The 15,244-nt window shown below is 39.1% G+C and overlaps 2 protein-coding genes across 2 annotated transcripts in view; one reads left to right on the forward strand and one right to left on the reverse strand.

The window, feature by feature from the left end:
• LOC113024198 (MAP/microtubule affinity-regulating kinase 4-like) overlaps window positions 1-15,244 on the reverse strand; it is a 597,794-nt gene that overhangs the window by 569,282 nt on the left and 13,268 nt on the right. The gene's annotated exons all lie outside the window — the stretch shown is intronic.
• On the forward strand, window positions 8,593-11,751 carry LOC113024208 (5-hydroxytryptamine receptor 4). Its single transcript, XM_026171081.1, has 2 exons — window positions 8,593-8,650; window positions 10,574-11,751. The coding sequence occupies exon 2, from the start codon at window positions 10,587-10,589 to the stop codon at window positions 11,661-11,663; it is 1,077 nt and encodes a 358-aa protein (XP_026026866.1). The 5' UTR covers window positions 8,593-8,650; window positions 10,574-10,586; the 3' UTR covers window positions 11,664-11,751.

Raw genomic sequence — 15,244 nt, forward strand, 5'->3', positions numbered from 1 at the left:
TTTATTTTGTTTTATTTTGCGAGTTGATTATTATTAGATGCTGCTCCAGCCAGCCAGAGAATTTTTTTTTTTTTTGCCGATGCCCGTGATGCTGCCCCCCACCACGATGCCGCCCCGGGCAACCGCCTGTGTATCTAAAACCGCTACTGCTAACGAGCAAAAATGCATTTTGAATGCTGAAAATTTGAAGATTTTGCCAAAAATGCTTAAAAATATTTCAAATGTCAAAAGCTTATTATCTTTCTTTTAGTATTTAGGTATGACCACAAAGCTGACAGCACCAAGCAAAGATGAAGACCAGCAGAAAGAGACTTCAAAGCAATCATCACATTGATCCTACTGTAGAAACATAAACAGAAATAGAAATGGTTGCTGATCATTAGCTTGTTACTTGTTGAAATTCAGGGTCTGGCTGCTGGGCAGGGGCTTAGCTTAGTGTTAGCATGCTGTCTGTGCCAAACTTGTGTTGGTAGCATAATGTAACTGTTTCTCTCCTGCATGCAGTTTGACTTTCATCATTGTGCTCTCCTCCTTTTTTGCCAAAAAATAAAAGTAATATTCATATTCACGCTCTACACCACTACTTTCCTCCTCTGCCACAGCAACTGAAATCAGCAGATCAAAGCTCAAGTGCAAATGGAAAGCATAAGCAGTGATCAGACTAAATATTCCAAAGGATTGGTTCTCTATAAAAATCAATTCTCGATTCCCATCCCTACCCATGGTGTAAATCTGAAAACCATAGGTGATTTTCAGAAAAGTACATTTCTGATCTTGAGTTTGGGATTTTTAGTAGATACACCTTTGGAATCAGTTTCAAAATCCTATATCATTTACTTCGTGAGATGTTGCATTCAAAAGATTATCAGAAAACTTGACCTTTGACCTTGTTGTTAAGGTCAACAAAATTCTTACTTATCCAAGATTTTTAGTAGATGCACCTATGGTATGAATTTAACAAATGAAATTGACAAGCTTGGCTGTCCATGTCACTGCCCACCCTTTTCAATAATAAGTTCAGTAAAGAACATCTGTATTCACTGATCAGCCCATTTTCCCAGGTTTTTGGCTGCTAGTCTTTTCTTTCACATCACTTTCCCCCACTGTAAAACAAATGCCAACATCATCACTGTAGTCCAATCATCTTGCTGCCTGCTTTCTTCAATTCAGTCAGCCTCCACTCTGCGTACTTTAATCGCCCTGCTCATCTTTCATTCGCTCTTGCAGTCTCCTTCATGCAAACCACTTCCTTCCCATCACTGTCTCACACAAGACACTCCACCCAAGCCTCCATCTTGTCTTTACCACCACCACCACCATCTAAACTCTGGGGGGTCACCCCTGGGATTTCATTCTTCTGTGATGGGCCATCAGAGTCTAATTGCCAAATAGCATAATTGGAATTTTGTATATTTATAAATCATGTTCAGTTCCTTCTAATGAACTCTCTCCTTATTGAACGCTCACTTTTTAGTCATTGAGTATCAATATGAAAAAATGTTATAAAGCATCAAAACAAGCAGGCTTCTAACACTAGCAGTCTTTTCTTAGATTTAACAGGTAAGCTTCTGGGATACACATGTTTTTAGTAGTGCAATTAGCAAATTGTTACATGTGAATTTGTCTTGCCTTACCATTTGTGCAATATAAGAAATTAGGCTATTTCTCCACAGAAAATGGCCTTAATCTTAGAGGAGATTTGAGAGAACAGTTGATGAAACATTAAACTGTTTCTAAGGACATTTTAAAACAAGAAACTTTTATAATGTTGCCATTTAAAGTTTGATTAGGATTGAGAGAAACTAGTAATACTACTACTACTACTAATAATAATAACGATTAATAATTTAGGATTGTAAATCCTTTTATCACTAATGAAAATAAATATGCTTACATTTATCTGAAGGAACTGCTTTAAAAAAACCAGACAAATAAGCTACATGCATAAATGTGTTGTATGTTCCTCAGCAACTGTTGATTGCAGACCGTGGGAGGAATCCACTCACCAATTTACTGTTTGGGAAAAATATATAGTTTATTTAAACAGTAATGACTTTGTTGTTTGTGCATACATAATGCGTATAACAATAATAATGTATAATTTAATGATTGTTGCATTTGATTTATGTTCTCATTGTCTATATGTAATGAGAATGGCATGCCAGAAGAGGGCTGCATTAACCCAAGAATTAGTCCCTGAAATGCAAGAGTTTTGGGGCTCTGTAAGACAAGGTTAAACTGCCCTTATATCAACAGGCAGTGACCACAAGTTGAAAAGATTTTATAGAAAACAAAAATCAAATTATGTATACAGAGGAGTGCAGCATTTCTCACAATTCTGAAATGTAATTTAATTACTTAAGAGTACCACTTTTTCAAAAACAGCAGTGGTCTGTGTGACCCATAACTATTTGGTAAATAACTTTTCATTTGGGGAAGATGGTGGAGCATGTCATCTACCAATCTAATCGTTGGCTCTTCCTGCCCATGAGTCAAAGTATTTGTGAGCAAAATACTGACCCTCCAGTTGTCCCCAAACCATCCATCGTGTGTGTATGAATGTTACTCAAAGTTCCAAGGTATAGATAAAAGCACTGTATGAATGTGTGTGTGAATGCCTTAAGTTGAAAGCACCTTGGGAAGGTGCTATGTAAGTGCAAGTCCATTCCACATCCACATTTAAACGATATCAACCAACTCAAGTCAAATTCTGGCCAGTATTTCACCCACACTCTTCCGCTGTCATGTTTCTCACGATAAGAACACACAAAAGGACTAACAGTGATGCTGGAACCCATTGTCGGATGAGAACGTGTTGCATTGTCAGCTGTGGAGCACTGAGGCTGGTGAAATACAGGATGACAACAGGGGGTTTAAGGAAATGTTAACTTGACTTTCCCTGCCAAATGTAAATATGCTGACATCTTTTCTCTTCGCATTCAAAAATACATTTTGAGATTGTTTTAGTTTTGAACCCAGCCACTGATGAAGAAGTTCTTGCCTCTGTGCAGTTCTCTTCATGGCATAGCCTGGGACGGTGAAATATGGTAAGGGTGAAAAAAAGCAAACATTTCTGTTAATCCTCCTCCACATTCTTTAGATGAAATGGAAGGATGGATTAGGACAATATGCAAGGTGAGCATATTCACCTTAAATGTACCAAGCAGTGGGGCGAAAACAGTGGATTCTCTCATAACACTTTGCCAACAGGAAAAAAGGAGAGGGAGAGACAGTCACACCAAGACACTCTCAAGAACTATTCCCTTAATAGACACACTACCTCGACCACCAATACCGCCGCACAAATGGATGCAGCTGCAGCAAAACTTAGTCAGCTATTCTTTTAGATTTTAAAAGTTTTCCATTTACCACAAAATTGCTCAGAAAGAAAAATACCAAAACTATGAACACCAAACCTGCTTACTAATCTCCGTCATCTTTTGGGCAGTCCACTAGCAATAATCCTACAATGTATGCTCTTAAATCACCAGCTGTCATCATTGTCAGCATTGTCATGCTGAAAAGCAGATGAAAATGAAAATCAGAAAATTGCCAATCAGATGCTTTTCTGAAGGTTTTGCATGGTGAATCTTAATTCTAACAAGAACATCTCCAATGTAATGTAACCCTAATGCATGACAGAACCTCCACTATGTTTTACAGATGGCTATAGACACTGAGTGTCCCGCTTTCCTGATCCCCTGTGTTTCATACTGATGATGATTTGAATGAGAAATTTCAGATTTGACTTCATGTCTCCGTAGGATCTGTTGCATCTGATTATCAGTCCAGTTGTTGCATAATTTGGCATAGTTCGACCCCTTCTCCCTGTTTTCCTTCCTTAACAATGTTTCCTTGACAACCAATCTGATGAAGACCATTTGTGATAAAGGTTTCTGATAAAGTAGCTGTATCATTCACAAAAAAGAAAAGAGAGCTGACTCAAGAAAAAAAATCTCTTTAAATATATTCACTATGGAAGAAGATAAACACACTTTTCAATTACTTGAAGACGTTTCACCTCTCATCCGAGAAGCTTCTTCAGTTCTAAGGTCAAATGGTGGAGAGTCCCAGATATAAACCTAGTGGGAGTAACCCCCCACAGAGGGACAAAAGGACCCCCTGATGATCCTCTAATCGCCTGGGCCAAGGTGTGAAACTGGGTGTGGGTCCCAATCAGCCAGAGTTTTGGGTGAGTTCATTGTGAAACCTGGCCCCACCTTATCATGCGAATTCCTGAGATCAGATGGCCCAGGATGTGAGTGGGCGTTAAGGCGTCTGGGAGGGATCTCAAAACTGGATTATAGATGGCAGAGAGTTGGTGTCATAAACCCCCGCCTCTGTTCAAAGATGGTCGCTCACAGTGGACATAGATGGCTTCTTTCACTCTTCTTTCAAACCATCTGTCCTCTCTGTCCAAAATGTGAACATTGGCATCCTCGAAGGAGTGTCCTTTATCCTTAAGATGCAGATGGACTGCTGAGTCTTGTCCTGTGGAGGTTGCTCTTCTATGTTGTGCCATGCGCTTGTGAAGTGGCTGTTTGGTCTCTCCAATGTAGAGATCTATGCATTCCTCGCTGCACTGTACAGCATACACCACATTGTTAAGTCTGTGTTTTGGAGTTTTGTCTTTCGGGTGAACCAGTTTTTGTCTGAGCGTGTTGCTGGGTCTGAAATGCACCGGGATGTCATGCTTGGAGAAAACCCTCCTGAGTTTTTCTGATACACCGGCTACATAGGGGATGACAATGTTGTTGCGTCTGTCCTTCTTATCCTCCCTCGCTGGTGTCTGATCTTCTTTTCTGTGCCTCTTTGCTGACTTTAAGAACGCCCATTTAGGATAGCCGCACGTTTTGAGTGCTTCCTTTACATGTGTGTGTTCCTTCTTTTTTCCTTCAGGCTTAGAGGGAACATGTTCTGCCCGGTGCTCTAGGGTCCTAATTACTCCAAGTTTGTGTTCCAGAGGGTGATGGGAGTCAAAGCGGAGGTACTGGTCCGTGTGTGTGGGCTTCCGGTAAACCTCGATGTTGAGGTTGCCGTTCTCCTCAATGTGCACAGCGCAGTCCAGGAAAGGCAAACAGTTGTCCTTTGTGTCTTCCCTGGTGAACTTGATGTTTTTATCCACAGCGTTAATGTGCGCAGTGAAGGATTCCACTTCTTGTGTCTTGATTTTGACCCAGGTGTCGTCTACATATCTGTACCAGTGGCTGGGTACTCTTCCTTTGAAAGAGCCAAGAGCCTTCCTTTCCACTTCCTCCATGTAAAGGTTGGCTACAATAGGTGACACGGGGGAGCCCATGGCACAGCCATGTTTTTGTCTGTAAAAGCCTTCATTGTATTTGAAATATGTAGTGGTGAGGCAGAGGTCTAACAGTGTGCAAATCTGATCGGGTGTGAAGTTGGTCCTGTCCTCCAAGGAGCTGTCTTCTTGTAGTCGTTTTCTGACAGTCTCCACGGCCTCCGTGGTGGGTATGCAAGTGAAGAGAGAGACTACATCAAAGGACACCATGGTTTCATCTGGATCCACGGTAAGTTTCTGGACCTTGTCGGTGAAGTCGGTGGAGTTCTTGATGTGGTGTGGGGTGTTCCCCACGTGAGGAGCAAGGATGGTAGCAAGGTGTTTAGCAATGTTATAAGTGGCTGAGTTTATGCTACTGACTATGGGTCTGAGTGGGACAGCTTCCTTGTGGATTTTAGGAAGTCCGTAAATGCAGGGTATGGCATCCCCTGGGTAAAGGCGGTGATATGTAAGGCGGTCAATAATTTTGTCCTTTTCAAAGTCTTGAAGGCAAGCTATAACTTTCTTTTTGTAGCTGCTTGTGGGGTCTTGCTTTAAGGCTTCGTAGGTATTGTTGTCACTGAGGAGAGTAGTGATCTTTGTATGGTAATCTGTAGTGTTTAGGACCACGGTGCATCTTCCCTTATCAGCTGGTAAAACAGTGATGTTGTGGTCTTTGCTCAGGGAAGCGACGGCCGTCTTTTCCTGTATTGTGAGGTTGGATGGAGGGACTTTGGCACTGGAGAGCATGGCTGAGACTTTCATCCTGATTTGCTCTGCTTCTGTCTGTGATAATTTATTAATCCGTATGGCAGATTCTGTGGCTGTGATGAGGTCCACTATGGGCAACTGTTGTGGAGAAATGGCAAATCTGAGTCCTTTGGCTAATACTCTCTTTTCAGGTTCAGTGAGAATTCTGTCTGAAAAGTTCTTAACCCATTTCTCCTGACTGGCATCAGGTGTGTTTTCTTCTCTGGGTTGTGTAGGTTCAGGATGAGGAGTGTGTGTTTTTGAAAGCAATGTGTGAAATTTCCTGCATTGTCTTTCTTTTCCTTTATAGTGTTGGGCCCGCTGAGCCTTGTCCACAAACTTGTAAACCTCTTCTAAGATTGGAGAGGGTAGAAGGATTTCCAGTTCCTGCAGGGTCTGGCTGATCTTGATCTGGAGGGCATCTATGGTGAAATGGACCTGTCTTATCCTTTCACTTAAAAGGTGATTTTGTGCTCTCTGCAGAATCAAGAAGACCAGACACCAGCGAGGGAGGATAAGAAGGACAGACGCAACAACATTGTCATCCCCTATGTAGCCGGTGTATCAGAAAAACTCAGGAGGGTTTTCTCCAAGCATGACATCCCGGTGCATTTCAGACCCAGCAACACGCTCAGACAAAAACTGGTTCACCCGAAAGACAAAACTCCAAAACACAGACTTAACAATGTGGTGTATGCTGTACAGTGTAGTGAAGAATGCCCAGACCTCTACGTTGGAGAGACCAAACAGCCACTTCACAAGCGCATGGCACAACACAGAAGAGCAACCTCCACAGGACAAGACTCAGCAGTCCATCTGCATCTTAAGGATAAAGGACACTCCTTCGAGGATGCCAATGTTCACATTTTGGACAGAGAGGACAGATGGTTTGAAAGAAGAGTGAAAGAAGCCATCTATGTCCACTGTGAGCGACCATCTTTGAACAGAGGCGGGGGTTTATGACACCAACTCTCTGCCATCTATAATCCAGTTTTGAGATCCCTTCCCAGACGCCTTAACGCCCACTCACATCCTGGGCCATCTGATCTCAGGAATTCGCATGATAAGGTGGGGCCAGGTTTCACAATGAACACACCCGAAACTCTGGCTGATTGGGACCCACACCCAGTTTCACACCTTGGCCCAGGCGATTAGAGGATCATCAGGGGGTCCTTTTGTCCCTCTGTGGGGGGTTACTCCCACTAGGTTTATATCTGGGACTCTCCACCATTTGACCTTAGAACTGAAGAAGCTTCTCGGATGAGAGGTGAAACGTCTTCAAGCAACTTAAAGAAGTCCAGACGCTTTTCTTTGCAAGCTCCTTTGACTACGATGACCTGGATGACTGAGAACCTTCACAGACACACTTTTCAATTCTTCGAATTTAAATTTGTACAATTTGAAATGGTGATTATATAAATTAGGACAAATTTAAATGATCAAATAATAAAAATATTGTCTCATTATTAAATATTACAGTATTGATAATGAAATGCGTAACCAAATAAGAAGGGTCATTTTATTTGCAGTCGAGTACAAGAAACAAAGCACTGGAATCACTGTCTCCTCACTTTACTCTCACAAACAAAAGAACAGATGTGTGGTAGTCTACCCCGCCTACAAAGAACACTTGCATTACACATATGAATGACTGGTAAAAAAAAACAAAACACTAATTATTGAGGCAATCTGCCTTTTATTGCACCCTTCATTAAAAATTCCCCCATGTTTAATTAGAACACGTCCGCCACACATGAAATACGCCTGTCACTGGCTGAGGCCCAAGGTATTCAAGCTCGGCAGGATTGGCTGTGGTCGACTGCGCGCTTAAACGCATGAAAGGGATGATGAGAGATGTTTGAAGGGTTTGTAGCAAATGGAGTTTCACAAATATGAAACTGATTTAAAGTATGAAATCAGATAATTGAATAAATCATTTGCTAATTATTTCATCAAATTGAATTTGTTTTGTTTTTTAATTATTATTTCACTGTTTCTAATAGCAAATTTGATTCTTAAAATTACTTTTATATTGTTTTGAATGATCCTAACTTGCTTTGAAAACTTGCTGACCTCGGTTTTTTCAGTTGCAGACTAGTCACCCCTGATAAAGTTACAGCAGTCTTTCCTGAAGCGAAAATAAATAAGTCCATTTAATAGTTTGGGTATTTTACAAAAATATCATTCACATATTTACCTCCTGTACTAGGAGCCAATGACTTCTAGATCTTTAAAATATGCTTTGACCTATCCATATGGAATTGCTTACTTTAAAAAAAGAGGTTTTTTTATGTTTTACTGTATTACTTGGGTGTCAGATATGTTCTATTTTTTTTTTTAATTGTTCTAAACCACATAATGTCTTTTGTGCCGCTGTGCACACATCAGAAAATCTTTTTAAAAAAATCAAAAACAAAAAAAAATGGTTTCCTTTTTTACATTCATTTGAATTGTGTTAGCAGGGGAGTTGGCAAGGCAAGGCATTTAATTAGTGTGGTTATTGTTGCATGTATTCATTACAGCCCGCTTCCTCTACTATCTCTCTCGTCGGTGTAAATCTAAGGCTGACAGAGCTGCAGTATGACACACACAAGAGCAGACGATCATTTTTCTTCATCACAGGTGAGTGTCATTTTTTTAACCTGTTTTTCTATGACCGCCAGTGAAGGGAAATTGTTATAATAAACAAAACGGTTTATTTAGTGAGCGCTAACCCTGACTGAAATGTTTACAGCTTTAAATAAGCTTAGTTAAACTGTAACCAAGTTGTTCTTTGTTCTGATAGAATCCCTGTGATGTTGTGAGTTGAAGCATTTATATTCGAGATGAAAAATGGGGCTTCACCCCTATATAATTTGTAATTAAGATTGTGCAAAATAATGCAAGTGCTTTGTTTGATCATTATGACAGAAAGATGTGAAGATAAAAAATAAAAATACATAATCCTTCACCAGGAATAATATAAATCAACTGACAGATCATTTTTTGCTAGATAGGACTATTATCAGACCCAGATGCAAATATATAGCTGTTGCACAAATGATTATAGGCTGGAAGTACAATAAATAGAAAAATGAGAGAATGAAAAGATCAAATGATGCGTGCAGGGCCGTGAACATGACTCTTCCTACACATTTTAGCTGAATGCTGAACTGCCTTCTATTTCTTTGATGAGGTAGGTGCTACAGTAAAACTGCTTTTCCAGAATAAATGGTCAACAGTGCAAATAAACAGACTTTCTGATACAGCAAAAACCAGTATGGACATAAAGGTATATAAAATTGTACTATAAAAAGTTGAGAAGTGTTTTTTTTAACCCACTAATTGCAGCAAGCAAAAGAAGACTTTAAAAAAAATCATTATCAAAATGGTCTAAGTAGTAGTAACTTACTACTGAAAGTTAAAGCAGCTGAGTTATGTGTGGTATCACTTGTTGTGTTAATCTGTACAGTAATGTGCATAAAGACCAGGAACTCCTCATTAAGATAAGCTCTGTGACCTCAGCACTTATTCAAGAACTGCGTCCCAACTGTCTGAAGAACAGCGCTTTCTAATTTTGTTTTGCACCTCTTAACTTTTTTGGTTCTGTCATAATTTAATAATAATTTAAATAATATATTTTCTAGTTGTGATTATATTCTTTTTTTAGTTATCATATTCTTTATCACAAATGCTAAAATACACAGTAAGTAACTTTTTCAGCAACTCAGGTTCAGATTTTCTCAATTTGTGACTAATTAGAGACTAATGTTCAAAGTTATCATCATTTCAACTGAAACGGGACACTAACTTTTTTTTTTCCTTAAGTGCTGATGATTTGTAATTTTATAATGCACAGTGGCCTTGTTCTATATAACAAGTAATTCAAGTTGCAGTATTTACAGTGTTGATGGGTGTAAAATGGTTTCAAAAAAGGTGTTTTGTTTAATTTTTAAAATGGGTTGGTCAAGAACCAGATAGAGGGGAGCATTGGAAATAAATATCAGTCCAAACAATGTCTTAATACCTCCTACCTCGACATGGATTACAAGACATGGTTGCACTGTAATACTGTAATTTTGCTTTTTTGTTTTCATAAAAGTGACTCTAAATCCACCTACTTTTGGAGAATTTGGAGAATTCACTTCCCTCTGAAGGTATTCAAACTATTGTCTGATGCATTAAGCCTTTTTTTTTTTTAATGTCCAGTCGTGATTTTGTAAATAAAATGTAATATAACCTTTCAATCATTATAACAACATCTGTGTTGATTAGAAGACCACCCGGTATTGTTAGCCACAGCAAGCAAAGAGATTGTGTGTTAGATACGCCCCCTGCTCTGAGAACAAGCTTTTCAGGCCCATGGTCTCTTGTGATTTATATGGCAAACCAAAGTTCACTGTTCAAAGATTTACTGATAAAAAGTAGCCCCGGAGCTGCATTTCAGCCTGAAACAAACAGGATTCTGGGTGGTTTGTCCACTTTTTCATTGTTAATGTGCCATAGAGTGGTGCTATGAAATGCCTCGAAGTAATTATTTCCAATTCTCTCTGTATGTTTTGACAGGTTTGATTAGGCCATGGATAACAGCACCTTGGGATGGCTCGGAGATGATAACACATCTCTTCAACTTGAACTTCAATCGTGTACTTTATTGAGGCATCAGGTCTCTCGCATTTTCCTGTATGCTTTCCTGTCGGTTGGCATCATCTGCACAGTTGTGGGCAACTTCCTGGTGGTCTTGTCCATTGCTTACTTCAAGCAGCTGCAGTCCCCCACAAACTGCTTCGTCATGTCCCTGGCAGTGGCTGACTGCCTAGTTGGCCTTGTAGTGATGCCTTATAGTATGATTCGAACTGTGGAGGGGTGCTGGTACTTTGGTTCTCTTTTTTGTCGGATACACTCTAGCCTAGATGTTATGCTCTGTACTGCCTCCATATTTCATCTCAGCTGCATCGCCTTCGACCGTTACTATGCTGTCTGTAACCCTCTAGTTTACTCGTTAAAGATGAGCCACAGGCGGGTAGCTCTCCTCATTGCTGTATGTTGGCTTGTCCCCATACTCATTTCCTTTGGCCCCATTATGCTAGACCTTCATGTTGCTGGTGTAGACATGGTGATTCCTAAAGATTTATGTGTGTTCTTGGTCAGTCGCATTTATGCTGTCATGGCTTCTTTAGTAGCCTTTTACCTGCCCATGGCAATCATGCTAGTAGCCTACTGGAAGATCTTCAAAGCTGCCAAGCGGCAGGCCAGGCAGATCAGTGCCATGGAAAGCCAGATGGCTGCTGGAGTGGGTAAAGACTCAAGCAAGAAAAAAAGACACAGGAATGCCATGAAGAGGGAGAGAAAGGCAGCAAAAACTTTAGGTATCATCATGGGAGTTTTTCTCATCTTCTGGATGCCCTTCTTTACTGTCAACATCGTGGACCCGTTCATTGAATACAGCACAGAGGTGGTCCTCTGGGATCTCTTTCTGTGGTTAGGGTATATCAACTCATCCCTAAACCCTTTCCTGTATGGTTTGTTCAATCGCTCCTTTCGGAGGGCGTTCCTCATGTTTATGGGCTGCAGGGTATGCCTGCCCGGATCATCCCCAGGGATGGAATTATCACATACTCGAAAAGAGGCAAATGAATGTGCAGAGCAATCCTAAAATAGTATCTATAAATGTAGGTGTAGATATTTCAACAAACAGTGAGGGCTACTTTTTTTTAAATCAACAACATTACTCTCGGACTACTTCAGCCACAGTTTCTGTTAACAGCAAGGCAAAATATGCTTAAAACTGAAAGAATATCATTAACTGTGACCTGTCCACTAATGAGGGTGGGTTTAAAACTATGCCTTCAACCATTATGTAAGAATTTGTTCCCAGCCTATGGGTTCATTTTCATAAAAAATTACATTATTCATTTTTCTTGTTATTATTATTACATTTGTTTCAAAAGGATTTACAAGAGGAAAAATGAGCAGATCATAAAGTTAAGTAAGAGTGGGAACTGTGGGAAATAAGCAGTTAGACGTTTTGGCTAACTTATGTGAATTGCTCTGTCCTTAGAAGATCCTCTGTTGAGTGTAAGGAATGTGTAAATGCAGTAATGATGATGGTACAATTCCCAATGAGTAGGCAATGTGAAAGGTTAAAGTGTCAAAAGCTGCCTCTCCAGGGTTTGTGTTGAACTAAAACAAACTACATCCTAGGTGCTGACCATTCCCATATTTATTCTTAAAGTAATTTTTAAAGGTCTAAACAATAGGCCAAAGCTTTTAAATTTGTGGTAGTACTGTTTTTCATCTAATAAGAAAGAGAACCAAAAGATACCTAAATTAGAGGTTTTATGTAAGAGTAAACAATTCCCAAGATCTAAATGGGGGAAAGTTTGGAAGATTTGTGAAGCAAGACTTGGAGAAGCAAGTTGAAAGGAACAGATGAAACTTCACTTCAGCAACATGCAGATTTAAATCTCAGGTAAAGGTAAAGCTTTTTGATGTTTATAAATTTGCTCTTCTTTGCTCAAGAATTTGAAACTATAGTGATAAAATTCACTGACATTATAATAAACTCAAGATAAGACTGGGTAGCAAGAACTGACTGAACTGACTGGCAGAGAAGCAGGAATTCACACCAGTTTGAATGTAAGCGGAAGCAAAAATAATATGAAAAACAAAGAGCACAGCACAAATTTGGATGTGTCTTTTGTTCCACTTTTGCTGGTATTTGCAGTTTGTATAATTCTGCAGCACAATATTTACAATAGCTACTTACACTTACACCCTGAGAGTTTTGATATAAATACACATTACATGATTTTATAAATTTGATGTTTATTAGATGTTGTGCTTGACTTTTTCTCACTGTGTGGTCCCTGTAGGACAGCTACAATATTAAACCTTACCTGCTGATACAGCTTCAAGTGACACTTCAAGACGTTTAGTCAGAAATATTGTTTCATAAAAAATGACTTTTTTATGATTAAAATAAATACTTTTACTTGCCTTGTTTACTTATCTCCATCACTGATACAGATGCAGTGAAATCTCAGTTTAAGATGGGACAGGAAGAGAAACAGATTTAAGGTAATTAAATACACTATGTGAAAAAAAACCCTACTGGGCCACACCTCCTAATTATTATCATTAATGACATGTTTTCCTATGTGATACAAATGCTTTTAAGGAACTAAGTCTGCGTGCCCTGTCCCAAATACTTTGATCTTCTGTTATTTACTGGATGTGTTCAGTAACCTCTGGTTAGCACATTTTGTGAGAGCTAGAAAATGACAATATGACTTATGACAAAGGAACATTTGTAGTAAACCTTTAGTGTCAATATGTTAATTTCTAATCCTGTCAGTGTTTTTATTTGTGTTGCTCAGAAAGTGAATTGAAAGCACTCTATCATATGGTTTCATCACTGTATAATATTGGATGTGATGATGTGCTATGGCTTATCATTACAGCTGTTAATATGTTGATGCAAATATTGGGGTGGCCTTTACAGTGTAACCCAGACCGATACATCAACCATGCAGTAAATCCTGCACATAAAAAGTGACTACAGTGTACAGAGTTCATTCTGTGTGTGCTGTGTTAGGTCAGCCTGTGGAAATATATTGGTCGGGTAAACTTGAGACTTCATGTTGCTCGAAGGTCAGTGTGATTGATTATCTGTGCCTTACGAGGGTATTATGAAGTGTATGCTCCCTCTCACCCACTGTATTTGGATAGGTTTTGGGACACTCTGTCCACAAAGACCTAAGCGGGGAGAGAAGATGAAAATGTAATAGTAACGACAGTGACAGTGAAAAATATGTAGAATGTAAAATAAGATTTGAACTGTAATGCACATTTTTCCCCAAGTTGTACACTTTTGCTTTTTCCAAAGTGAAGAAACAACTTCTCTTCTAAGCCATATTAAGATTAAGATTTATTATATTGAGAAACACTGGATTGTATAAATCAAACCAAGTTATCACATAATATACACATTTGTGAACACTTACATGAAATTTATTTAGATGCATCATAAATTACAAGATTTTTCTTTACTTTCTAACGTTAACATTATGTGAACAAATGGCAGATAAATACATAAGTAAACCCATCCTTTAAAGTAATGATACACAACCTGTAGTAGCCTGTGAACTACAATATACACAGCAGACTTTTCACAGTGTGTATAATAACCTCTTCTTCTTCACCCACCTCCACAGGCTGATGCAGACACAGATGGTCTTGAAACACACAGAAGAGACCTCATTGGACCACGGACTCGATGCTCCACAATGCATCAGCAGTGCAAAGCAAAAAAGCTGTGTCCACTTGATCTCAGCTAAGGCAGCCGTTTTAAATGCTAGTTGTTTCTTTAGTTGTTATTCATTAGGAAACACAGTTTACTGCACCCATGTTTGATATTTGAAAATCCAAAGTTTAGCACATGAATTCCTATCTGATCGTAACATTATATTGTAGATAACAGGTGTTTAAACAGAGTCACCAAGTTTCCTGCAGTAAGTAAATGTACAAATTTCCATTAATAAAGAGTTAGCAGATTGTACCACATTCAGTATGTGTTTTGTGGTGGTAGATTTCTGAGGATTTGAATGGTGGTTTGTAATGAGCTCACAATGGAAACTAGAATTTTAATCTTAAGTGTGTATACAATATTTTAATATACCCTAACTTTCCATTTATTATTACTTCCATGGATACAAGTGTAATGGAACCTAAACACGTTGTTTCCATTACCAAAAACTGCTTGCTGGGGTCTGGAGTCAATGTACATCTTAATTACTGTGTATGTTCTTGCAGACAGTTTACTCATTAAATATGTTAAACCTGTCATGTAAAAGGAAGCCTTCTTCATTTCTTTGCTACAACCAAGTTCCTATCATGTTTAATCTAACTTGCATCTGCACTGTTCGAATACATCCTCACAGCAAGCTGTTCTACAACTTACCAGCACCAGAAAGGTTTTGATAGATGACAGCAAATTCAAAAAACTTAATGAAGCACTTTTTTTTGGCCAATAATGTTATTTAATTCACTGCTAATGTTACAGTAGCACAATCATAGTGGGAACTCCTTTAAAACTCCTTTTATAATTTCGGATACCTCAGCCTTTTCTCCTTGTTTCCCTTATGGAAGAATGGTTTATTGAGAGCCACGCTTACACTGACGTTGACATGGACGAAATGAAGGTCCAGATGTATCTCTCAGGTCCTGTGTCAGCAG

Source organism: Astatotilapia calliptera, chromosome 6 (assembly GCF_900246225.1).
Source record: "Astatotilapia calliptera chromosome 6, fAstCal1.2, whole genome shotgun sequence".
In the NCBI taxonomy this organism is placed as follows: domain Eukaryota; kingdom Metazoa; phylum Chordata; class Actinopteri; order Cichliformes; family Cichlidae; genus Astatotilapia; species Astatotilapia calliptera.